We start from the raw sequence: 24,676 nt of genomic DNA, 5'->3' as shown, positions 1-24,676 counted from the left end.
TTGCAGCATGCAGAAGCAGCCCAATTTCAGTGCAGGTTATAGGAAGCAGCTGCTAAAGGGAATTTGGAAGGGCTTGTTTCATAAGCTCCTCCATTCTGCAATTGCACGCGTGGATTAACCTGAGCTATTTATTATCTCCCCAGGAGAAATAAGAACTTCAAAGCCAAACCCAGTCTCCCAAAGGTGAGCGAGAAGCAGCATTTTTATCTTGCTGGTCTGTGGGTTAAGACTGTAGGAACAATGTTGAGATGCTGATGGGTGTGAGGAAGACTGCTTGTGTCTACATCAAGAGCTTGAACAACTCAGTTCTGTTCAGGGCTCTTTAATTTATATAAAACCAAAGGATTTCAGCCCTGATTTTTGCTGGGAGAGTGCTGTGTGAGTGCTTGCATCCACCTTTCTTGGACCTGCTCTGGCTTCTTTTTTCTCCTCCTGGGAAGGAGTACATACATGCTGGTGAAATTTGATAATTAAACCTCTAAACTAAAATGAGCGGTACGTTATGCAAGAGGGCTAGTACCTGACAGACAACAGGCTTGTCTAATATTCAGTTTCCCTCCATCTTGGCTGTGTTTTCTGTATTTTAAGAGATGCCTAGAGATCTGTTGTATCTAGAATAATAATGCTTGTTGTAGTCCTTGCTGGTGCTGCATTGGTGGTCAGGAACAGAGGACCAGGTGGACATTGCACCTGGAGAGGCACAGATACAGTTAACCAATGAACTGCTCATTAACAGTGAACAGTTTGTCTGCAGCCCTTAGTGGATAGGAGAGCCAAATTCCCCATGGTCAAAGATGCCCTTGGCAAGTCCTCAGAGGAGCTTGGAGGAATGTGGTCTGGGGGATCTGGCTCCAGCCAAATAGAGCAGAGAGACATTTCAAGCCATCCCTCAGTGTTTCCCATTGAGATTAAGTAGGGTGGTCACCTAAGGAAGCCCTGCAGAGGGTATAAAGAGGGCTACAGCAGATAGCATGATGATAAGATCTAGTTATTCTTGTATTTATCAAGAACAAATGGAGTCTCTCTTTTTCCACAGCACATGCTGGATGTGAAGTCCCTCAAGCACCTAACCAACCTGACGCTACATGACCGCATTACCAAATCCCTCCTCCATCTCCATAAGAAGAAAAAACCACCCAGCATCAGTGCCCAGTTCCAGGTAATCCTTTGCCTTTGATACAGAGAGGTGAATTAAAAGTAAATACCTGCTCTGGGTCCCCAGGGTGCCTAGGAGGACACTTGCAGGCATAGTCCCGTCCCATCCTCACCACCATTGAGGATATGAATTCAGCTGAGGAGGTGGCTTGGGTAAGCTGCGAGACACCTTGCAGAAGGTATCTAAATGGTGTAAATGAAGAGAAACAAGAGCAATGGTGGATATTGTGGGGGATGATGCGGTGGAGCAAGATGGGGCATGACGATGAGCTGCAGAGCAGAGATCTTGGGGCATCCCTGTTCTCTGGTACCTCACTTTCCAAGCCATTGCATCATGGCGCTTTCTCCACCGAATCCAGAAACCGCAAAATCCTGAAATGACATTTTTACAGTCTTTACTTGCATTCAGCATCTGAAATTCAATCTGTTTTCAAGCCAGCCAGAATGTGAATTTTAATAGGGGCAGAAAGGTCAAAATATTGCTGCATTATCTCCAGGCAAGCAGAGGAATTAAGAGGAGGGATCGATACAGCATTTGTTGTGTTGTCAGCGCTGTGCACCAGCCAGCCATCCCTAGGATTAGCTGCAGTGAAAATAATCCTCCAATATGCACATCAGGGCTTGGAAACTGCTATAAGACACATGCACAAGCAGGTGGTAATGTTAGAAAGCAGCTTTCAGTTAAAAATCAGTTTCTAAGCAAGTCTGGCTTGGTTTTGACTTTTAATTTTGGTGGGTTTTTTGGAGATGTGAGTCATTTTTAGAAAGTCTCCATGCATAGATCTGAGTAAGATTAAGTAATTAAATATATACATGCACACACACATATATATAAATCTATGTATATATAATTTGCAGAATGCACGTCTGTGTGTGTGTATATGTACAAAAAGCTTAGTCTAGTATGCTGGTTAAAATACATTTCTGCAGAGCTTAATTCATACAATGCCATGGGGGGGTTGAAACAGGGATGTCTTAGAGTGAAATGCCTTCCCGAAACCTATTCAGCCTTCAAATGAAATTCTGAAAAGCCTCGGGGTGTGTGATTGAGATTTTTATGTGTATTTTTACAGTGCATACAAATAAGACCACTAAACACTGTGAAGATTTCCCCGCTACCCCTATGCAGCAAAGCAGATCATTGAAATACCCTTTTCCTTATGCTTTCTGATGTTCACCAATGGTGATTTGACAATGTAGGAGCTGTGCTTACAACACATCCTTTTTTTACTTAAATGAATAAAAGCATATTTAAGTTGGAGGCAGCTCTGGTATGACTGCCTGCTCCTCCTTTTAGACAAACACCGGGCACTCCAGCCCTAATTTCATTTCACACTCATAAGAGAGAAGAATTTTCTGGAGAGACCAGTCTGGTGCAAGCCTACGAGATCACTTTTTTTATCAGGAACAAACTAATAAAATTGTGGCGCATGGAGTTGGGTCACAGGCAGGAAACAAATGTTTCCTATCACAGGGTTTTGGGGCAGGGGGGCGTTGCTGATAAATGCTGCCTTGTGGCTAATGCCTGAACACTGGGCTTACAGCTGCTCCGCCTCCTGTTGATTTTAACCATGCTTATACTTACGGTAATCTCTAGGTGAAATAGCTGTATTAGAGGATGCTGTAAGAGCAGTGATGGCTGTCACAGTTGAAAACTAGACAGCTGGTACCTAAACTGCAGCACGGCAATTTATAGCCTCCCCTTCTATCCCACGTGCAGGTAGTACCCTAGAGAAAAGGATGCTGCCCTGTCTAGCATAGGGTGATGCTGAAGCAATTCATCGCTCCCTGAAAGACTGAATACAGGTGGTACAAGAGAGTGGGTGGCTGGAAAGTTTTGCAAGCAGAGGGACAATGGAGCAGGGTATGGGGTTAATCTGGGGACCTTGCGTATCCTTTATGGATTCCCGATGACCAGAGCTTGCACCAGATGGCAGAGGGTGCCTGAACCATCTGCCATGCGCGGGATGTTGCTGGCTGCTGATGAAATGGAAATACCCGCTCCTACGGGGCCAGCAGCCACAGTATGATCCAATTTCTACAATTTCCAGTGCCGGGAGTGCTTTGCTTGCCGGGCTTTTGGCAGGGCTTTTTGGCAAAGGGGTTGCATCCCGTGTGTCCCCCCCTTCCCTCCCACCAGCGTGGCGTGGGGCACAGTGGGATGCTGCAATATCACTGCTGATTGATATCTCCTAGTAGGCTTTTATTTTGTAAAAACAGAGTGATTTCAGTCTACTTTTGAGAAAACGAGGAGCATGCCAGCAGAGTTCTGCCACATCGTGGCGTTCCCGCTGCTCCCTGGGACGGGAACAATGGGGACATTTGCGTACAGTTAATATACGCATAACGCAGCTGCATTGCATGTGCATGGGATCCATCCCTTACTCTTCCCCAGATCCTGATAAATTTTTCTAAACATGAAAGACTTCCTATAGATATGTCTTTAAAATGATCAGAAGGAGAAGAAAAGGCTTCCTGCAAGCAGACCTGTAGGCGAAATACTTCTTTTTAATATCACACCGTTTTGTTTACACAACTGAGTTTTAAATGCTGTTAAAATCAGGAGTAATCAACTCTGGAGCACATTACTAATACCATGTCACTAATGTGCTCAGCAATTAGAGATATTCTAAATATTTATAGGGCACAGCAAAAAAAATGCAGTTGAGGAACCCGGCCAGCTGCAGACTGACTCAGCATGCTTTGATTTTCAGTATGGTTTTATTCAAAAAGCTTGTGCTTCATTGCAAGGTGGAAGCATAACTTGGCATGACATCCTGGTGGAGCGGTTGTGCATAGCAATGATGCCAATATTAATTCATTTTTATGAGCTAGACTTTTAATAATGATGCAGAAATAAGGGGAAATATAAAATTGGAACGTGGAAAACCCTCGATTCTCAGTTATCTCAACTCTGCATTTCAGCAGAGGAATATAGCCAGGAATATGCCAGCATTGAAGCTATTCTCCTCTAAAACAGCCTATGAAGTGTTTAGGGTTTGCAGGCTTTAAAAATCATTATAAATTAAGTTATTTGGCAGAATGGGAGTTTGTTTAAGAAGAAGGGGACAGGCAAAAGGTGGAAAGCAGTGATTAGAGAAAGCTGCCAGATCTTCCCTTTGCAAAACTGTTATTAAGAAAATTCCTTTCTAGGCCAGCAATGAAGTTTTGACAATTAAAAATCAGGAATAAATGCTGCGTGAAGTCACTTTGGACAGAGGAAAATTTTCATTATCTGTCGTGGTCTCTTGTCTGTTTCCCAACTGAAGATGTCTTTTCTGTTGCAGGCATCTCTCAACAAGCTGATGGAGACCCTTGGCCAAGCAGAACCTTATTTTGTCAAGTGCATTCGATCCAATGCCGAAAAGGTAAATTCCATCCCGTGAAAGCAGTGCTGCTAAAGATCACCTTGGGATTATTTTGGAAATTTTTATGGGGGGGTTAAAAAGAAAAGAAAGCCCCAAATCAAGTTGGATTTAGAATATATTTGTATATGAGCAATGGGAATGTTATCACTTGGGTGTTGCTCTTGATAAACTGCACTGGCTTTTCTTGTAATTGAAGAAACATGTATATGAAAAATATATGGTTTTAATTTATATGAAAAATATATTGATTTTAATAAATGAATTTCACTCCTTTGAAACTCCTGCCACCCGTAATAGTGATTTACAGAGCCATGAATTCACTTGTGCTGTTACTGAGCCCTAACGTACCTTTAAAATAAAGTTTCTATAGGTAAAAGCAGATACTTTTACAGTAAACCACATTATTCAAACTCACTTATGCATCATATTTTTTTAATTTGGCTTTAAGGGTTGATTTGTCTCATGGGCTAAGGATTCAGTTTAAAATGAAGGCTGCAGTAGCGATGCTTTCTTGTGGATTAATCCTTTGGAGTTTTACTCACACATTTAAAGATGAAGCTTTACACCTAGGACATTATTTAGTTGCTCACAATCTTACCCATTTGCTGTGCCCTTGGGGGGGTCTTAGTTTGGGGGCTCTGAAAAACCTTCTTCACAACCTGGCTTTACATATCTAGTTAGCTGTTTGAAAGTCTCCATCTGATGGCTGCTTAGAAGCAAACAGGATTCAACCCTGCTGGGATTAGCATGGTTCCTGGGGACCCGTATTCCTTCCCTCCCCTAGCATCGTTGCCAACGTGCGTGTCATGCAGATGTGCTACATCTGCTGAATCTGTTTACCCATCTGTGCGCTTAAAACCTTCAGTTAAAGGAAATATTTGCTCATTGTTGGCCTGTTTTTCCCCTTCCAGCTGCCCCTGCGGTTCAGTGACAGCCTGGTGCTCAGGCAGCTGCGGTACACAGGGATGCTGGAGACTGTTCGCATTCGCCAGTCGGGATACAGCTGCAAATACTCCTTCCAGGTTGGGGAAAATGTTTTCAGTCTTTCCCCACCTTTAGCATCATTATCAGAGTTGTCTGAATGTTGCTAGCTCATTTTTTTAACAAGGTAATTAATTGCTCATGCAAGGCAGTGGATGTAATGAGCTGATGTCTGGCATGGAGTGGTCCTTTGCTGCGCTGCTGATTTCTAGCAAGCTGATCTGGACCTAGGTGAAGGCTACGAGCCCCTCTGCAGATAACATCGTGTTTTTTGAACAAAAGCAGTATTTTTTTGTAACATGGACTTCCTTTTTGCAAAAAAAGGTATCCAATCTGCACACACTTTTCTGTGCATGTTTTGAAATCACCTGGGAATGGCATTCGCCCTGTCGTGTTGGTGCTGGCTGTGTCCCATCGGGAGGCTGATTGGCATCCTCTACACCGCTCAGGAGTTATCCAGCTTTTCCTGTTTTCTTCTTTTTGGTCTTCACCAGGTTTTGTGCACATGTCAGTCCTTTCATGCTTTGCTGGTGCTGATTTGTTTCCTGCTGGCAGCTGCTTTGGGCCAGATGTTGTGTCCTGCGCAGCAGCTGTTTAGAAAAGGAAAACTGCTCAATTTTATTTTTTTGCCATGAGCACGGATCCCAGCCCTAAGTGGGAGGATCTCTCCTCTCATACCTCCTCTGCTCTTTGAGTCCTCACAGCAGTAACCGATGGAGCATCTCAGAGATGCTTTGCAGATGCTGGTGTACCCCTTTCGTAGAGGCCCTTGCTGAGGATTTGGAGCATTTTTTGCTCGAGATGACCCCGTGGGTGCTCCAGAACCTCTCCTCCCACACTGAAAGATGTTTGAACATTGCTGCGTCCCTGCTTTGATGTGTTTCCCGTCAAACCACAAACGGTGGATGAAACTTTGTGTTCCCCAGTCCATAAAATGCTATCTGTCCTTCTGCTCACTCAATAGATCCCATTTCATGTGGCCAGTAGAGCAAATCCGTTATTTATGGAAGAAAGGGACACAGCAGGACCCATCTAACCAAATCTTGGTGTTTCTTTTTTTCCTTCTCAGGATTTTGTGAACCATTTCCATGTCCTTCTGCCACAAGGAATCAGCCCGTCTAAGCACAATATCCATGATTTCTTCCGGAAAATAAAACTTGATCCAAACAATTACCAAGTTGGAAGAACAATGGTAAATGTTTATCCTCAGTTCAGACTTACATTTAAGATACAGATAGAACATTTGCCTGCATTTCTGTAATGATAAATTAACATCTTTATATATGTTTTTAATTAATGAAACTGTTTTTCTTCTGTTTGCCAGAGACCAATGGCTTAAAATAGCTTTGAATATTGTTAACACAAAATAGTAAGGAACATCATTGTTTTGTGTTAACCAAGTCACAGGTCTGGTTGGAACGAGGCAGCCTTCAAAAAACTGTGTCTGCGTGTAGACACAGCTTGATAGCTGTCATTTTGCCTCCCCTGAAGGGAAAGCAGAGGTTCTGTAATTCAGAGCTTGGGCAGTCATAGGCTGCAGATGAAACTGCAGAAACCTGTTAGAGGTGGCTTAACTAAAATCAGCTGCTGAACTTTCTTCTGGGCATCCAGGACACAGAAACCAGGAGGATTAAATTATTTGTCTTGTGGTGGTGGGAGCTTTCCCTGCTAGTGTTTATTGCGCTTTTTTTGGCCAGGTTTTCATGAAGGAGCGGGAGCGGCAGCTTCTGCAGGACCTGCTCCATCAGGAGGTGCTGCGCCGGATCACGCTGCTGCAGCGCTGGTTCCGCAGCATACTCTGCAGGAGGCAGTTCCTGAGCTTAAGGCAAGCTGCAGTGATCATACAGGTAGGTGATGGTACCTGATTTCATTGCAAATTGCAATCCACGAATGCTACAGATACAGCTGATGGGTAAAATCAGGTCCTCTCTCTGAGGAAGGAGCTTACAATCAGGATTTGACTCCTAGTGCCATAATAAGTTGGGAATGGGGGAGACGGCTGGAAAGGTTGCATGAAGGCAGGTGCTCTCCCGTCACCATGCAACACCTGTTACAAGGAACTGCCTGCTGTGTGTTTGCAGAGATTTTGGCGTAGTTACCAGAGCCGAAAACAAGGTGAACCATCCCCGGACCCTCTTGTCCTTGGCAAAGCCGCCATTGTTCTCCAGACCCACTGGCGTGGCTTTGTGGAGAGGCGGAGGTTCCTGCAGATGCAGTTTGCAGCCCACCTCATCCAGACCTGCTGGCGGGAGTACATCAAGCGGCGGCACAATGCAGCCATCAGCATCCAGGCAGCCTGGCGAGGGCACCGCGCAAAGCAGTCCTACACAGCCAGCAGAAGCAAAGTTGTCTGCTTGCAAGCGGTGTGTAGAGGATATTTAGCACGACAAAGGTAAGGCCGTTGGCCTCAGTAAAAAAAGAAAGTGTTAAGGGATGCGGTTGATATGAATTCTGGCAGTGCTCAGAATACGGTGACTTACAGAAGATGGTGTCCCTTTGTAGGATCTCTGACCCTGTCCTGACCTGCCCTGATCCTTAGCTTGTCCACGCTTTCTAACAAAGGAGTTTATTTAGCTGCAGGTCCTACTCTTAGAATAAGCAGAGGCTATTTCAGGTTGGAGGATGTAGGCAATGGAAAGCCAAGGCTATAAATACTCATGAGTTGGTTTGGGTTTTTTTTTCCCCCTTGGCAGCAGCACCAGTTTAAGTAGCCTATTTTTAACTCGGATTCCCTCGCCAATCTTGTTGCTGCGCTGTCTCACAGGGACAGGAGGTATTGGAGCCAGCTGCTGCAAAGGGGAGAGGGTTTCCAGCCATGCCTTGGCTTGCTGGCCGTGGGGCAGGTCTTGGTTCATTCTCCAGTGGCGCTGACTGCAAGGTGTGGAGCACCTTGACATAGGGTGGAAGATTTGGGAGCTGCAAAGAGCTCTTGGCATGGGGTGTGAGTCCCTGCTAGCTGTACCAGAGGCAGCCCAGGCAGGATGGTGAAGACAGAAAAGCCAAGGGGATGCAATGGTTTAAGCTCTTCTGACTCCGTCAGCTTGCAAACGAGCTAGACCAGGGATGGAGGTTAGAGCTGCTGCCATCAGCGTGAAAGGAGCTTTCAGGTGCATTGGGGCAATCCTTGAGTAGGAGAGATGGCATAAGAGGAGAAGACTGAAAACCAAACGTGCGCTTGCATCATCTTGCACCGGACGTGCAAGGAGGGTTGCTTGAGATGGTGATGGTGATGAGGTGACCATGGTGGTGGTGATGAGATGCCACCAGTGCAGTGCCTTGAAGGGACATGAGTGGGCACGGAGGTACAATGTACTGTTTTTCTGCTTTCTTGCAGGTTTAGAGCCTTGAAAGAGCAGCGATTAAAAGAGATGCAGCTGGAGAATGGCCTGTCAGTTAGAGAAGAGGATGGACCGGAGGCAGGTGATGCTTTGGAAATTAAGGGCTCTGACCCATCTAAGTGGGAGGATGGCTCATTTGAAGAGCGAGTGAGAGCTATAGAGGAACATATATCACTGATGGAGAATAATCGGGTGAGTCATGTGGACCCACTGGATACTTCTGCAAATTTATTGTACAAAAGGCATGAGAGAGCCAGTAGCCAGAGCGGGATGGACACTGAAGAGGAGGTCGTTGTTAGAGAGAGACCCAAGTCGCTGGAGGATCTCAACCAGAAAAAAGTGGTTCGTGCAAAAAGAGAAAGCCGGAGGATGCGTGAACTGGAACAGGCAAAATTTAGCTTGGAGCTGCTTAAAGTCCGGTCCACTGGCGGGCTGTCACCTTCAGAAGAGCGGCGGTGGTCCACTGAGCTTATATCTGAGGCACTTCATTCCCCGCAGGGAACCCCGGAGAGCGATAGCTCTCAAGGGAGCTTCGAGATGTTAAGCTGTGAAGATACCCCAAGTAATAAACTCATTTCCTTAGTTTTAGATGAGCAAGATGCGCAGTCATTTTCCACTGACTCTTTGCCTAGCAGCCCCCAGGCTCATCCACAGGAGAAGTCTTTCTGTGTGGCAGATGTGAACAGCAACTTATCCGGTTGCAGAAGGATGCCTTCAGACTTGGAGCTACCTGATAACCTCACTGTGAAGGAGCGCGTGGTCTGCGACCCCCAGAATGTTATATACAAGGCTCATCCAAGAGAAGCCTTCCTTTCCAGCAACCTACCTACTTTCTACGTTCCACCACAAGACAACATGAAGGTGAAGCTGGAGGAGAATAACCTGAGGAACAAAGCAATGGAAAGAGAGGAGAGGACAGTTACATTCTCTGAGGTCAGGAAGGACTCTGAGCCAGACCAGGGCAGAGCCTTGGGAGGGGAGGAAGAGGAAAAGCCCTCTACCAAAAGAGAGGAATGTGGGACAGCGACTGCAACACAGGCCCATTCTCCAGACTCTGTCATCAAGAGACTGGAAAAGCTCAACGTGGAGAAGGAGGAACGGCAAAAGCAGCTTCAGCTGCAAAATGAGAGGGAGATGATGGAGCAAATCCGTCAGCAGAAAGAAATTCTGGAGAAACAACGCAAAGCCTTCGAGCAGCAAGGGAGGGTGGAGGCTTTGCAGAGGGCTGAGCAGAGCAGAATGAAGGACCCCTCCCTCAAACCAACCAAAAAACCAGACAGCCGGCCTCAGTCGGTCCTTGTCCTGCACCCCCAGAGCAGAGGGGAGCATGGCCCTATCAGAGGTGTGACTCCAGCCACATTGGTAGACATTAAAGGTCTCACCGTTGGCACCAGGGGAAGCTCTCCAGCCCACAGTGCCCCCAAAGACAGACCCGTCAGCATGTTCATGGAGCGAAGAGAAGGTCAATCAGGAGCGGTGCTGGAGCCCCGGTGCCATTCCAGACCGGCTCTGGACCCCAGGGACCTCCCAGGCAGCCACTTCTTGAGGACGGAGCGCCTCCGGCAGCCCCGAATGCCCAACCAGGCCGCTGAGGAGACAAGGGCAAGCGCTATGTTCTTCACACCAAAAGACAATCCCTTTGGCCTCCAGTAAGTAAAAAGATAATGTGCTTTCTCCAAAGGCTTTCTCCGTAGGCTTTCTCCATAGGCTTTTTGTTCTGCTAGAGACCATTTTATACAAATGGTCCAGAACGTTGTTTCTGGAGACGGTACAAAACACCTAGCAAAACGAAGATGGGTTTTTTGATCTTCTAGCAACAAGTGGGCAGAGACCAGAGGAAAAGGAAAAAGAGCTGGAAATATGATTTCTCGGTCTCTTATGTGATGGGCATTATGTAAGGCAGGGAAGATAATCATAGACATTAGCAGGTGAAGCAAATTAATAGAGAGTTGACACTGTTTTCATTTACCCTAGGTGAACGGTGATAGGAGTTTATTTCTCAAGGTAAAAGATGAAGAAAAAATTCTTAGGATTTTTGCGTGATCAGAGTAGAAATGAGTAGATAAGAAAGAAAAATTACAGATTTTTCTTGCTTGCTGTAGAATTAACACAGCTAGCCAAGCCTTTCAGATGATCTTACCATTGCAGGTTAAAAAACAGCAACTGTCTGGAGGGAGTTTGGGATATGAACGCACTTTTGACAGTGTATCGCTTACCTATATAATTACATGTGTAATGGGCTTAGCAGTCATTCAGCTCCGTCGCACTGCTTAAATGATGGGCTGCTCCAGCACAGGGTCTAGAGACCACCAAGATCTTGGGACAGCACAGGGTCTAGAGACCACCAAGATCTTGGGACAGCATTTGCTCCCACTCTGTCATGTTGCTTAAACTGCCTTGCCTAATTTTGGAGAGGTTTTGGTCATTTAGCTCAAAAAGGACATAAACCCCGCCCAAATCCTGCTGCGCCCTTTCCAAGGCAAAAGCAAACAGTGAATGTTTGCTGTTGATAACTTAAGGCGCCTCCGAGTGTAGTAGTCTTGTGGTTTATGTGCCGTTGCGATGGGAGGAGATTCCCATTTAATTTGTGCAGGTTCTTTAACTAAGTCCAGAGGTACATGATAGGGAAAAGGAGCAGTCAATTAAAAAGTAGCCCTTTGTTCCCCAGTAGAGCCAGCAGCATCCCTCACACATGGGCATGGTGAGGGTTTTATTCAGAAGTGATGGTAGAAAGAGTGAGCTGAGCAAAAAGCAACTTTAAATGGGTGTATTTTTTAATGCTATGTTAGATGCAAAGCAAGGATGCTCTGCTTCCAAACCAGTTTGTATGAAAATCTGCAGGAGGTCCTGGAGAATTAGTTTGGAAGTGGGTATTTGAGAATAGTCTTCCCCCAAAAAAATTTCTTTCCATTTCTTTTCCTGGTTCATGCACAGAACAAGCAACAGGAAAAAAAAAAAAAATCCTGTATTTTACTTTTTATTCTGCAACAGACTAATCACATTTGAGAATCCAGAAGTGAAAAGGTACCATCCATAACCACCCTGATGGGTAGAGTTGGCAGGCAGAACTTCACGTCTTCTTGTCCTTTGGTATTAACTCAAATCCTGAAGAATTCAAAGCAATTCCAAAACGCCATGACCTCAAACTTGTAATTTGGTCTTGAGTGCTTGGGCTGTGCACTTGTACACTCCTGCAAGCCAGACTGGCTGGGCCGGAAGGCTTTTAGGAGAAGATGAAACATCTCTGTTCTCTTGTGTTTCAGCAGGGAAGCAAGTCATCAATGCCTTTCCAAGGGTGAACTAGCTAGGAAGCCATTTAAGATGCCGGGGTCTGGCAGAGGAGAGGTAAGTTGTGGCTTACTTATTTTCTCTTTTAATTGAAGGGGGGGAGGGGGGGGAGGGAACCTTATTCTGCCAGTTTTCCCTCAAAAGCTTCAAAGAAATAAACTATAAAGTACAAGGGCTGCTAGACATAGGGAAGGGGGATATCATGGTACGGCAACATTCACACCTTCTCTTAAAAATAAAAAGCCCCTGTAACAATAATTCATAGTGGCTCTGGATAAAAAGGATCTTGCGGTCCTGATGGCACTGTCCAATGCAGTCTTGTCTTGGTTTGGTTTAACGTACGTTTGAGTAACATCCATGATTGTCCATTTTCACCGTGCTGTCTTGGTTTTTGTTTTTCCTGGTCCTTTTTTTTTTGCATTAGATATAATATTGTCTCTCCTCCGTGAGGTGCAATGTCACTCAGAGATGTCTTAAGGCCGTACTTGAGCTACACTATGATGCCAAACATCAGTAGAATCTCCTTCTTATTTTAAAAACCTTTATTTTTTTGTTGTTTTATCATTTGGTCAAGCAGGTTCCCAGACCGACCCATAAAAAGAAAGCCCGCATGGCGCGGACGCGCTCCGATTTCTTGACTAGAGGTACTTTTGCTGATGGGGAGGGGGATACGGAGGAAGATGATTACGATGACAATTTTGAGTTCCTTCTCTCCTCTGACCAACCTCCTCATCCCGAGGCAGTGCCTGCAGCCCGGCTGGGGCAAGCCTGTTACAGTGACTCCGAAATGGTAATTTTTTCCAACGTGGTGGGGGAAACGAAAAAGAGAGCAAGCAGAGCTGCGGGAGCCTTTCTTTGCTAACCTTAGCTGCACTGATCCCTCCACCACTGCTTCTTCCAATTCCAAGGATGCTGTAGATGGGTAAACTCGGCGAACACAGCAGAAACAGATGTGAAATGGGGAAATCATTTGTATTTCTTGGCCATGGGGATGTTTTCTGGCTTGATTCGATATCAGCTATGGTTTCCATAGCTTTCCTGTAGCATTGCAACTTATCTTGCACAGCTACCTACTTTTTTTGTTTTTTAACCTCAATAGCAAAGTCACCCTAGGATCCTTTTGCTCTAAGTATGGTCTACACAAATCCATAAAAAAGATCAAAGCAACAGACAACAAAGAAAATTATACAAATCTTGCACCTCCTGTTACTTTTGATTTTGTATCCTTAGCCACAGTATCCGATGATTATTCAGTCCTCAATTATCGGAGCAATGCTAGCAGACAGCATCTTAGAGAAAGCAAAAACATGAAAATTAGGCAATAAAAATATAGTGAGAGTGAAATAGTGGGTTTTAAAGAAAAAAAAAATAACCTTTCAAGCACAGTAACGGGTGTCCACGGGCTGCAGCTCTGTGCTACATGAGCCTGTGCTGCAGAGCACTTGTATCTCAGGCTTAATCTCAGATAAGCTGCTTTCGGAAAATCACAAACTGAGAGGTTTCAGGAGTGGAAAAGGCCAACAGCTTCCAACCCATTCATATTTTTTCCCTGAGGTGGTGGAGGTGTTCCTGTAGAAGTGTGGATAAACACCAGGAATCATCTCCTGCCATAAGAGCTCAGGTGGAGCACTGCATAGAGCTGCCTTGCTTCTCTGCTCCAGATACAGTCCTGGATGGGGAGTTGAGTATAAAACCAAACAAAGGCATGAAAACCAAAGTCAGCAATTTATTTTGTGCTATGGCATTGCCGTGGTTCTGGCAAACATCTTGTGTGATCCTAAAATCGGCTTTTCCAGGAAAGTCGGATGGCCAAGGAGGGTTTTTCATGACTTTTCTGTTAGCAGCTTTTATTATAAAGCATAAATTTTTCCCATGATAATTTCCTCAGGGGAAGGGACCAAAGATTTTCAAATTTCATTAATTTTTAAGGTTGCTTTTGTTAAATTTCTGGGAGTTTTGAGCCAGGAATACTCAAAACCTGATTGAAAGATGTGGTTCTATGAACTGAGCTCACTTGGCTGCGTCTTAGCACATCTCCCTGCTTGGGGATCAGGAAAGGGAGAATTTTATGTAGCAAAATGTAGTATTTTACATAGCCTGATGAAAGCCCTGGATGAGGGGCCACGCCATACCCAGCGTGCCATGCTGTGTTCCTGGAGGTTACCCTCTTACAAAGTGTTAGGGGCTTTTTAGCCGTAGAAATCTTTCCCGCTGGGATGCGAAAGGCGCTTGGCAAGCTCCATCCTTGGGAAGGGACCTGGCTCATCCCACTCTTTAGAAATGCTCCTTGGGACTCTGGAGTTGGACTCGATGATCCTTGTGGGTCCCTTCCAACTCAGGACATTCCATGATTCTATGATTCTATGCTCACTTGGTTTAACAGCTCTCACCGCATGCAAGTAGTAGTAGGTGCCAACTGTCTCTCGTCTCTCCTGTATCCCTCTTCTCCTCTGCTCTCCATCACTAGCTCTAACTGGTGGTCAGCACTTTCACCCCTTGTGTGGTTGAGTTCTGCTTTCTAGCAAATGCTACCCATGAAGTTGCGTGCTCAGCGATACCCTATGTCTGTATGTCCTGACAACGTGTACAGTGTTTCCATCTGTATTCTGTATTGCAGGTTTGGGACCAGCCCTTTGGCTTGTGGCTTCTCTGGGTCAGGATTGCCACAAGTAGCAAAATTTAGGGACAGCTTATTCATATTTGTTATCAGAGCCCGGTTGTTGCAAATGAAGCAGCCTATGATAGAGCAATACTGGTGCGTGTTGGTTTGGGTACAAGCTCAAGTAGATAGATGCCTATGTAGGCATATTTGTCGTGTCTTGTGATGTTCACATGAAGATGAGTCAGACATCTGCCATGTGCGGGCTGGTTTCTGTGCTACTGAATAGCTTATTCATACAGCTCTAGCCCCCAGCTACGCATCTCCAAAAAACCCTCTTTTAATGTGCTGCTCAGTGGCCAAGGGCTGCTGGATAGATGAAAGAGAGATTATGTGTGACCTTGTGAAGTTGAGCATGTGGTGGCTCACCAGCGGCCCTGGGGGGAACCTGCCCGTCTTGCCCATTGGTTTCTTGACCGTCAAGTCAATGATTGTGTATCACCAGCTGGTAAGTAGCAGTCCACTAGAAACCCATGTTCCTGACCTAATTCTGGTATATCCCAGAGCAGCAAAGACCAAGAACATCTTCAGCCTGAGCTGAAGCCCAAGGTGCACCAGTATATAAGGCGGCTGCTGAAGGCCTTTAAGGCCTTCAAAGGTTGCTTGAGCTTTTTGGCTAGTGATTAGCTGAGGATTAACTTGGCTTGCAGTGAGACAAGTACAGATGAGAGGAAGGGCTCCTGTCTGTGGTCAACACATACGAATACCACTTCTGTTTTGCACCTAAGCCTGGAGAGCTTTCCTGCAGCAGATAAATAGAAAGCCTTGGTTAGAGAAACCACACCAGAAGCAACTTCTGAATACATTCTCCTTCAGCAGAGGCTCTTAGAGAGAGGGTCTTGGATAACAAAGCAGTGATTTAGCTCCAACCTCCATACTAAAGCCACGAATTGACAAATAGTCTGAATATCTGTCACCAGCTGATCCTAAGCGTGCCTGAAGAGCCAGCAATGAAATAGATCTCTTGTCCTAAGTCAAGCATTGCACTTTTTCCTCTTCATCCAGGAGACAACTCCAGACCCCCTTGCTACTGCCATTTGCGTGCATGTGGTGCTTTCTGGTGTTTCCTGACTGGGGATTTTCTGGTGCAGAGGCTTGTCTTGACATCTGAGGCTTCCCATCCAGATGAGGACCTTGCCCGTCATGGCTTCTTGGAGGAGTCCCTCAAATAGATGGATCTCATGCCAAAAATGCCTTTTAGTCCTTATTTTCAAAACCTGGAGAGGTTGCTGTGATAGCAGAGGAAACGCTGAACTATAGTATGTCAAGAATTGGGGCAGAGCTGAAAGAGATGGTGGTAGTAATGGTAGAAAATCCTTCTTCCAGTTTTGTCTAAAAAGTGCATTACAGATGTTTTTGACTCAAAGTCTTCTGCAACCTCTGCATTGCGCCAGCAATCCCCTTAGCCTGCCTGCCACGGTCAGCACATACCAATGTGCTTTAAATGGCTTTGAAATAGAAAAAATGGGGTAAATGCTCCCACGGAATACTTTTTTTTTTTTTTTTTTTACTTTTAAACAGAGCACTGGAAGTGATTAAAAGGTTGAAATTACTCAAGAACAAAACTGTATCATGGGGGAAAATATTTTAATAGGTCATTTTTTAAAGCAAGTAGTAAGTTTGGGCTGGATGGAAATTACTTTTATGGGTTTTGAGGTTTTTTTTCCCCAGTATCCATCTGCAAGTCATGTGTGATCATCACCTAAATGTAAGAGCGACAGGAACAGGAAACACTTTGATGGTTTAGGCAGTGTCCCAGTGGCAATTTTGCCTTATGTGCTGCCATCTCGTGGCTGGTAGGAAAGTTAGTCCAGGGGTGAAAAATAAGACCTTCAAAGAGAGTAAATATGGTAAATATGACTCCCCTACAGCCCATGTTTTATATAATTTTATTTGAAATATTTTTAATAGAAGAAAAGGAAATGCTTAAAAACACAGTGCATTCAGTTGAGACATTTAGGTGATGGGAAAGCTACAAGAGATGTTTGACCATCGTCTTCTGAATCCTTACATACAACCTGATTTCCTGCTTTCCTCATGCCAAAAGTATCTCCTCCAGGAGTCAACCTCCAAAATCACAGCTGAAATTGGAAAAAAAGTAAAAAAATTGCTATTTTTTTTTTTTTAAATGCAGCAAGTATATTTCTGGGCTATTTCATGGAATCCTGTTAGGTTGAAGTATTGCAAATTCATTTCATCCTTAAAAGTGATCCCAGGACATTTTAAACATTTTTATTTCTAAAGGCTTAATTTTAACATGTCCTTGGCACAAAGACTTTGGACTTCTTTTCTGCAAAGTCCTCAACAAGAGATGGAGGAAGAGACTCTGCTGGGACATATCCATGTGGTTGAGGATTCCTTTGGTGCTAGGAACACCACAAATCACTTTGTTGTGGTTAACGATCGTGGCTAATGTGGCTGTTCTGGGATGGAGAGCTGGGCTGCCCAGACCAAGGTGGTGGAGCTGTTGTGCAAGCTGGGTGATGAGGACCCATGGCTTGGTGCACACAGATTTTCATCACTGGTTGCTCAAGGAGAAAGAAGGTTGGACCTCAGCGTAGAGTTGGAGCAAGGGAAATGCCTTTCTCTTTTAGGAGCTGTTAAAATATTTCTTTAGTTGTAGCTAGCTCAACAGGACTGTAGGTTTTCACCTGTAGGCAGATAGAAATAAAGAGATAACAGATGAAATAGCTAATTTTTGCTAGGAAGAAAATAATCAACTGGCATCCCAAGAGCTGTCTCATTTTTAAACACTTCGTGCTTGGAATCATTACAGACAGTGCAGCGACTCACCTCTGGGGAAGGCCAAACGAAACTGCACAAAACCATGTCTCAGGGGGAGATCGGGAAGCTGGCAGCCGCGCAGAAGAGCCTGGCTCCAGATGGGAGGTAGGAAATGTGGCTGGAGATGGGAGATGAGTCCCTCCTGTGTTCGTCTTGGTTTCCATCACCTTGCTGAACCACCCTGGCTTCTTTGGAGCTCCACCAGCGCACATGAGTTACTCCTCCCATCTTTCCTATGTGACTGTGGACGTGCCCAATTAGAAGAGGCATCCTGCTCAGATCACAATAAAGTTTTGACACCGTGTGCTGGATGTCCCATCCCAAACCACCCAATTGCATGCATGAAACTTGAGTTTCTTGCCTTTCCTGAGGACGCGTAGCCTGGTTTCCATGGTAGAAGTTGTGTGGACTTAACTCCTCCTCAAACACCATGACAGTCTGGGAGATTTGGGGTAGTTTTGGATAGAAGGACATTTTCCTAGTTAAGGCAATTCCTCTTTCCACAAATTATTTCCAGGCCTCAGCGAGCCAAGATGAGGTTCTGGGTGAAGGGAAAGCAGGGGGAGAAGAAGACCGCACGGGAGAAGCTTGCTACCCAGTCTGAGCTGCTGGAGCTGTACGCAGAGCAAGAAGCCCCTGGCAGGGAGGTGATTCCTGGCTTGCAGCTTGGCGAAGGTAAGTAGTGGGGTAGCATGCTGCCACTGTTGTAACGAGCAGAGAAATTGTGTTCGTTGACATGGCAGAGGGAAAAGCTAGTTTAGATCTGGCTTTATGCTACAACTAAGCATAGCCCAGTATATAGGGGCTTGAGTAATGATATAGAACCGAGAAAAGATGGCTTATCTATAGGGTTAAGGTATCTGTAAATGGGAGTATCCTATACGATGGTGTGGTCTAGCTGAGGCTGCTGTGGGAAAACGGGTTGGGAAACGGCACGAATTGAATGTCCATGCTGGTTCACGTCCCTTGAATTCATGGATGGCATCAACCCAAAATGATGGCGAGTAGGTTAGAGGATGGGATCCAAAACAGGTCTCGAGGAATTCTATGTTGCTAATCCTCCCGGCAGCTGTCTGGACATCGACAGATGTTTCCCCTCTTGATGGAGGAAATGACCGAAAGAGAAATGATACTTAATCTTCCTATGAGTACCACACTGATTTTTGCTTCCACAGATTTATTCCAATGCCCATCTCCTTATTTTAGTGGCAGAACACCCTGTTACCCTGCTGTGTTCTAGCTCTGGAAGGTTACACTTGATGTTTTTTACTTGTTGAGAGTTCATCAAGAGCCATAGATTTTTATTACTACCCAAGAAGTAACCAGGCTGCTCTTCCAGGCCATAGGTGGAACTTGGGAAACAGCATTTGTTAACTAATCTGCTTTTCAATCTCTTTCTCCCTTTTTAATTATCGCCCGTAGAGTTGGGTCCTCACCACCTGACCCCTCCACGGAGTCCTGAGCTGTCTGGTATCTACCGTCGGGAGTTTAAGGAGAACAAGGAGCCCTCTCCCAAAATAAAACGCAAGCGCAGTGTCAAGATCAGCAACGTGGCTCTGGAGCCTGTACAGTGGCAGAATGACTCGCTGCAGATCATAACCAGTGCTAGTGACTTGAAGAGCATGGATGAGTTTCTTCTGAAAAAGGTAACTCCTGTCCTCACTGCTTCAGATAAATCATCAGAGAGCTAAAAGAGCAGATGGAGACAACAAAGCCAAAATTATCCTGGGGGCAGCAGTAGCAGTACTGATAATTCATCTAAGAGTACAGAGCACGCACCAAGGCAGGCTTGGGAGAAAAGATGGGCACACTGTGCATGCACAGTGCAGTTGTTCTGCACAGGCACAGCAGCTTCAGTGCTTCCATTGCTTTGAGTTGCCCCTGGTGGCATCAGAAATGGGTGACCCAGGAGGGCAGGAGTTGAAGGCTGTGGGGAAGTGCTTGTTTTTCTAGTTTGCATGCAGGAGAAACCACCTTATAATCATTATTAACATTGTCTACTGGTGGTGGAGCAGCTGCTCATCAGTGCTGCTTCGTCTCATGCAGTGCTCTGCCGCAGCAAAAGTGTCATGCGTACATAAACCCCTTTTGTTTCCCAGATGAATGAACTGGATAATGAGGACAGCAAGAAGGACACGCTGGTGGATGTTGTGTTCAAGAAAGCGCTGAAGGAATTCCGACAAAACATCTTCAGCTTTTACTCCTCGGCCTTGGCGGTAAGTGATCGGATGATGGATGAGAACTTCCACTTCCAGGAGAAATGAGATGCTCTGGGTCCTCCTGGTCATGGAGATGTTGCTGAACCTTCCATTCCTGGTCTGCTCATCCCAAAGGATGGATGTTCTTCCTTTGTATTCAGTCCCATGAGCTGTAAATTTGGACTAAACTCTTCCTCCTTGAGAGGAGATTTCTGGTCTCCTTATTACAGCTTGCTCCCAGTCAAATGGGAGATGACAGTAAGTCAATAAACTCCTATTTGCCACCCAAAGTGCCTGGAAACCTTTGAGTTAAATTTGTGAGTGGTGGACGTCTGAGCAATGTGGAGCTCTGCTCTTCTGCTACTTCTCAATCTGAGCAATGATCACTATGGCTTAGTGATCAGAGTGATCAAAAAAAGCTATTTTATTGCCCAGATTGTACAAAAAGTTCCCTCTAAGATTTGAGCTGGCATTTAATGTCCTCCTGCTCTGTGCACTGAGAAGCCATCCTGTTAAAGGTCATGAACCAACTCTCTATTAGATCATTCTTTTTTCCTTCTTTTATTAATACTTGGACTTTCCCCAAGCGTTTGGAAGCCAGTCAGGCTGAAATAATTGTCTGGAGCAGAACAGGCAATCTGGGGGTGTATAAAAATCCCTTTTCTTTTTGCTTCTGTTTCCATAAAAGATGGATGATGGGAAAAGCATCCGCTATAAGGACCTGTACGCCTTATTTGAGCAGATTCTGGAGAAGACCATGAGGCTTGAGCAGAGGGACTGGAGTGAGTCTCCAGTTAAAGTCTGGGTCAATACCTTCAAAGTCTTCCTGGATGAATATATGATAGAGTACAAACCCCTGGACTACACTGCGGTGAAGGTAGTAAGCAGTTTTCTTAAGTCCCTTGAAGATTTGGGAACTGTCTTTCTGCGGGGTCGTGCTCTCTGTAGACACATGGGAACCTCTGTTGTCTTCTCCTCTGCTTTAAGCTGATGTGGACAACATAAACTGGCATGCAAGGAGCGATTCATTGGTTGTGTTTCCCTGGGCTCAGCAAACCCCAGTTCACATCTGGACTGAGCTGGGCCTTGGCCAATGCCAACGTGTAGATGTTGTCTCCATGGCAAAACTGCAGCCATCTATGGATGGTTGGAAAGGCAGCTCCTGGTGCTTCCTTTTTAGTTTTGGGGTTTTTTTTCAGTCTTTGACAGAAAGTGAAAGAGAGAGATGCTTTCCTTGTCTCTTGACCTCTTCCCAGGTGACCACATACTTGACCATTGGTTGGGTTGCAGAAGGGGACATGGGCAGTGGCTGTCCTCGGGGTCTAGCTAGAGTTTTTAAAGCAGTCAGAGCTTGCAGTGTGCCTTTCACAAACCTGGGCTTCTCGCTTTCTGCTCCTTGTTGTCTGCAAGGAGAACCACCAGGTCTCAGGCTGGGCTTGGGAGATTCTGTTTATTGTCCAAATAATCCATCTTCTGGCTCTTCTGCTCCAAGTCCTCCCCAGGCTCCTGTCCAGGCAGGTTTTCTTCTGAGCAGGCTGAGCATCAGCTCAGGCTGCAGTGCTGTGCCATGTCCTCCTTGGGTGTCTTGCATGAGATGGGAGATCTTTAGGTCACTAATGCTGGACTTGGAGGCAGAGCAGCTAATCCCAACTCTGAGATGAAAATGGGGACAGTTGTCCAGGGGATTTCTGAAAACAGGGTGATCCGTAGGAGAGTTTTCTGAAGTGACTCTTCTGGGGCTGCAGGTGCACTGGAGGATGCGGCTGGAAAGCAGTGAGCAAAGTTAGATATTAGCCCTCTGTACACTTTACCTGGGGAAATTGCCCGTAAATATGCTTAAATCTCTTTCTATTACCAGGTGCCAAAAACGGAACGAAAAAAGAGAAGAAAAAAGGAAGTGGATGTGGTGAGTTGAGTACTCTGTGCCTGTGCATTAAAAAATTAATGTCCTTGTGGCCAGAATGACGAGTGATAAGAGACCTGTTCATGACGTGTCCTATGCCGAGATCTGAACTGTAATGAACGTGCAGCTGTGAAAGGAAGTGGTAGAAAGATGGACGAGGTGGATTTGGTTTGCTTGCTCAAGGATCGATGTAGGTTGTCCTCTGAAAACATGTCCTGCATCAGTCAAGACAGTACATGTAATGTCAGGAGTTATTACAGAAGAACTGAGAGCGAAACAGAAAGTGGTGTTCTGGATTTCTGCATAAACTTATAGCGTGTGTTTTACATCTCTAATGTCAGAGATGTAGGAGGTTACATCTCCTTTTTTCTTGAAGGATATGATAGTACTAGGAAGGATGCAGAACAAAAAGAGGTCATGGATGCATAGAACACCTTCTTAACATGGAAAGGTTGACCAGCCAACCTCAGTCAAATACAGTTTCTAACCTGCTTGCATGACAGTTCGGTTCACATACCGGCTGGATGTCTGGGTTGCCTATGGGGTTATTGGGCTGAAAGGGAAACAAAAATAGCAAATAACAGCTAAAAGTTGGATAGCTGACTGTGTTCATCTCCCCATTTTGCAGCAAACTCTTTACCTATCTCCTTTTTCTCACCACCCAATCTTTTTTGTTGCAGGTGGAAGAGCACAATGGTCACATTTTTAAGGCGACCCAGTACAGCATCCCCACCTACTGTGAATATTGTTCCTCCTTGATCTGGATAATGGACAGGGCTTCTGTTTGTAAATGTGAGCATGCTCTCTTTGCCCCTTTTGTCATGTGCTTGTATCACAGTCATGAGTTTTGGGGCTCTGAAAGATGTTTGCTGCTGTTTCCTGTAACCCCGCTCTCAAATAATTTGGTTTTTTTCACATTAGAAGAGCTTCTGGGACAGATCCTAAGGGTTTCTGAACTTAACTAGTAGGTCCATCCCAGCAGTCCTTCCAGTCCTCATGGTACAGTTAGTTTTGTGCGTGGGAGCTTTGCATTACACGTCTTATCCCATAGGGTCTTATGGTCATTCCATAAGGTCAAACCATATTTAAGTGTCATTGTAAGAAGGGCGATAGAGTCAGGTATGGCAAACGTACCCTACGGCTTCAGCCCATAGGATGCCTGTGGATCTCATGACCATGGCGAATTCATTCAGCTTAGCCTATTTGACCTCCAGGCACGTGAATTTTTGGGGAGACTGGGAAAATGGAGGAGGACTGATGGGAAAGGTTGATCCATCGCTTTGGTTTTTCCAACATTTCTTTGATTAGGTTGAAAGTATCAACCCTGGGGTATTTCAGGCTGATGTCCAGTGCAGGAAGAATACAAATTATGTGCTATTTCCAACTTCTTTGAGGGTATCCGTGTCTGATAGCTCAGAATGACTCATGGATTATTTTCCGAGTTGATCTATCAGGGGTTTTTTAATGTTTCAGGGACTTAAATACGGGACCTTTAAAATTAACAGCTTCATTTTTTTTTGTTTGAGTGGATCTAATATAGACTTAGCCCCAGGGAACTGCAAATTCAATGTGCTTTTGACCTGCTAGTCCTGAGAGGAGCTACTTAATTCATATTAATTAATATTTTTCCAATTATCTGACTTTCTAGATTATTAAATAATATTTTTCTTCATTGCAGTATGTAAATATGCTTGTCACAAGAAGTGCTGTCTTAAAACCACGACCAAGTGCTCCAAAAAGGTAAATGTCTCTCGTTCCTTTTCTTTCATTAAATACGTTTCAGACAGTGATCCCAGGCTTGTATAAAAAAATACTTGCAGGCACAGAACTTGATATAATGCTGGCAATAACCCTCCTTTGAGCAGGAGCTTGGGCCAGAGATCCCTGGAGGTCTCTTCGACCAGTGCTTCGGTGTTTGCTTGTATTTTGGGAGTAATGCAGCAATGCATCACTATATATCTGCCCAGTCGTGACGCAGATGTTGCAGTGATGTTCCCTGTCTTGTAACCATGCTGAATAATAGAAAGCTGCCTTGTTTTATAGCTTTTAAGGACTTGGAAATGTGGGGTTATTCTTAAATATGGGGTTATTCTTGGAAATACAAGTTACTGTTAACCCTGCTGGTCTCTGCTCAGGCTCACGGTGTGGTCCCCAAACAATGGCAGCACTACAGCTGAGCAAGGAAGGGTGGGTAGAGGATGCTCAAACTCTGACCGTGCTCCTTAGAGGTGAATTAGATATTGTTTGCTGGGTTTAAGAGTATGGAGGACAGTGAATAAGTGCAGCATGTTGCCCTGGCTAACAATGAATCATCAAGATTTAGTGTTTGGTTTTCTTTTAAGTTTATTTTGTGCCCAAAAGAAGGATAATATAGCCAGGATAATAATGTGTGCAAAGCTTTATCAGCTCCCTGGGAGGCTTCCTGGGGAAGAGCAGCCTCCATAATCATACAGCCTCCGTAGAGCTGCATGTTTACATTTTTTCCAAGAAATAATGTGAATATATACATTGAATAGATTTATTTGAATATATTTGCTTTGATAATATAGTATTTTTGCTGTGCTCTTTCCCTTTCTGGCAGTATTTCTGCATGAGTTGGAAACACCTCATATGAGTTTCTGCTCTACGGATCTGGGAAGTTCAATGGGATCTCTGGTTATTTTTTTTCAGAGAAGCTCAGAGATGCTTGGAGCCTTCTCATTTCTTGGGGTTTCTCTGCACAAGGAAGCTTTTGTGCTGTACCCAAGGAAACAAGTTCACCATGTCTCCACAGTAGCTTTCCACTTGGGCAGTTGGAGGTCCTTCTCTAGGAAGGCTCTGGCTTGTCTGTGCTTGGTGGGTTAATGTTTTTAGGGTTGTTTTCAGTCGACAGGGAGCCACAAACCATCTATTATGCTTTGAGAAAGAGGTGTTTATTTTCTGGCAATGGTGATTTTGTAACTGTTAGCCTTGTCCCAGACTGGATCTGTTTCTCCAGACCTATGGTGAACTTGAGCAAATGC

The 24,676-nt window shown here is 45.0% G+C and overlaps 1 protein-coding gene across 1 annotated transcript in view; it reads left to right on the top strand.

The window, feature by feature from the left end:
• The window catches only part of MYO9A (myosin IXA), a 184,929-nt gene that overhangs the window by 149,877 nt on the left and 10,376 nt on the right, over positions 1-24,676 (top strand). Inside the window, exons 18-35 of the mRNA XM_082322190.1 lie at positions 144-183; positions 1,037-1,159; positions 4,443-4,523; positions 5,435-5,545; positions 6,574-6,696; positions 7,202-7,351; positions 7,586-7,896; positions 8,839-10,491; positions 12,106-12,187; positions 12,708-12,920; positions 17,566-17,678; positions 18,091-18,248; positions 18,996-19,219; positions 19,673-19,789; positions 20,460-20,648; positions 21,630-21,677; positions 22,355-22,466; positions 23,353-23,414. Coding sequence (XP_082178316.1) covers positions 144-183; positions 1,037-1,159; positions 4,443-4,523; positions 5,435-5,545; positions 6,574-6,696; positions 7,202-7,351; positions 7,586-7,896; positions 8,839-10,491; positions 12,106-12,187; positions 12,708-12,920; positions 17,566-17,678; positions 18,091-18,248; positions 18,996-19,219; positions 19,673-19,789; positions 20,460-20,648; positions 21,630-21,677; positions 22,355-22,466; positions 23,353-23,414 — 3,910 coding nt within the window. The remainder of the gene's footprint in view (positions 1-143; positions 184-1,036; positions 1,160-4,442; positions 4,524-5,434; positions 5,546-6,573; positions 6,697-7,201; positions 7,352-7,585; positions 7,897-8,838; positions 10,492-12,105; positions 12,188-12,707; positions 12,921-17,565; positions 17,679-18,090; positions 18,249-18,995; positions 19,220-19,672; positions 19,790-20,459; positions 20,649-21,629; positions 21,678-22,354; positions 22,467-23,352; positions 23,415-24,676) is intronic.

Source organism: Platalea leucorodia (assembly GCF_965183815.1).
Source record: "Platalea leucorodia genome assembly, chromosome: 9".
Taxonomy (NCBI): domain Eukaryota; kingdom Metazoa; phylum Chordata; class Aves; order Pelecaniformes; family Threskiornithidae; genus Platalea; species Platalea leucorodia.
This window is presented reverse-complemented; position numbering and strand designations above follow the sequence as displayed.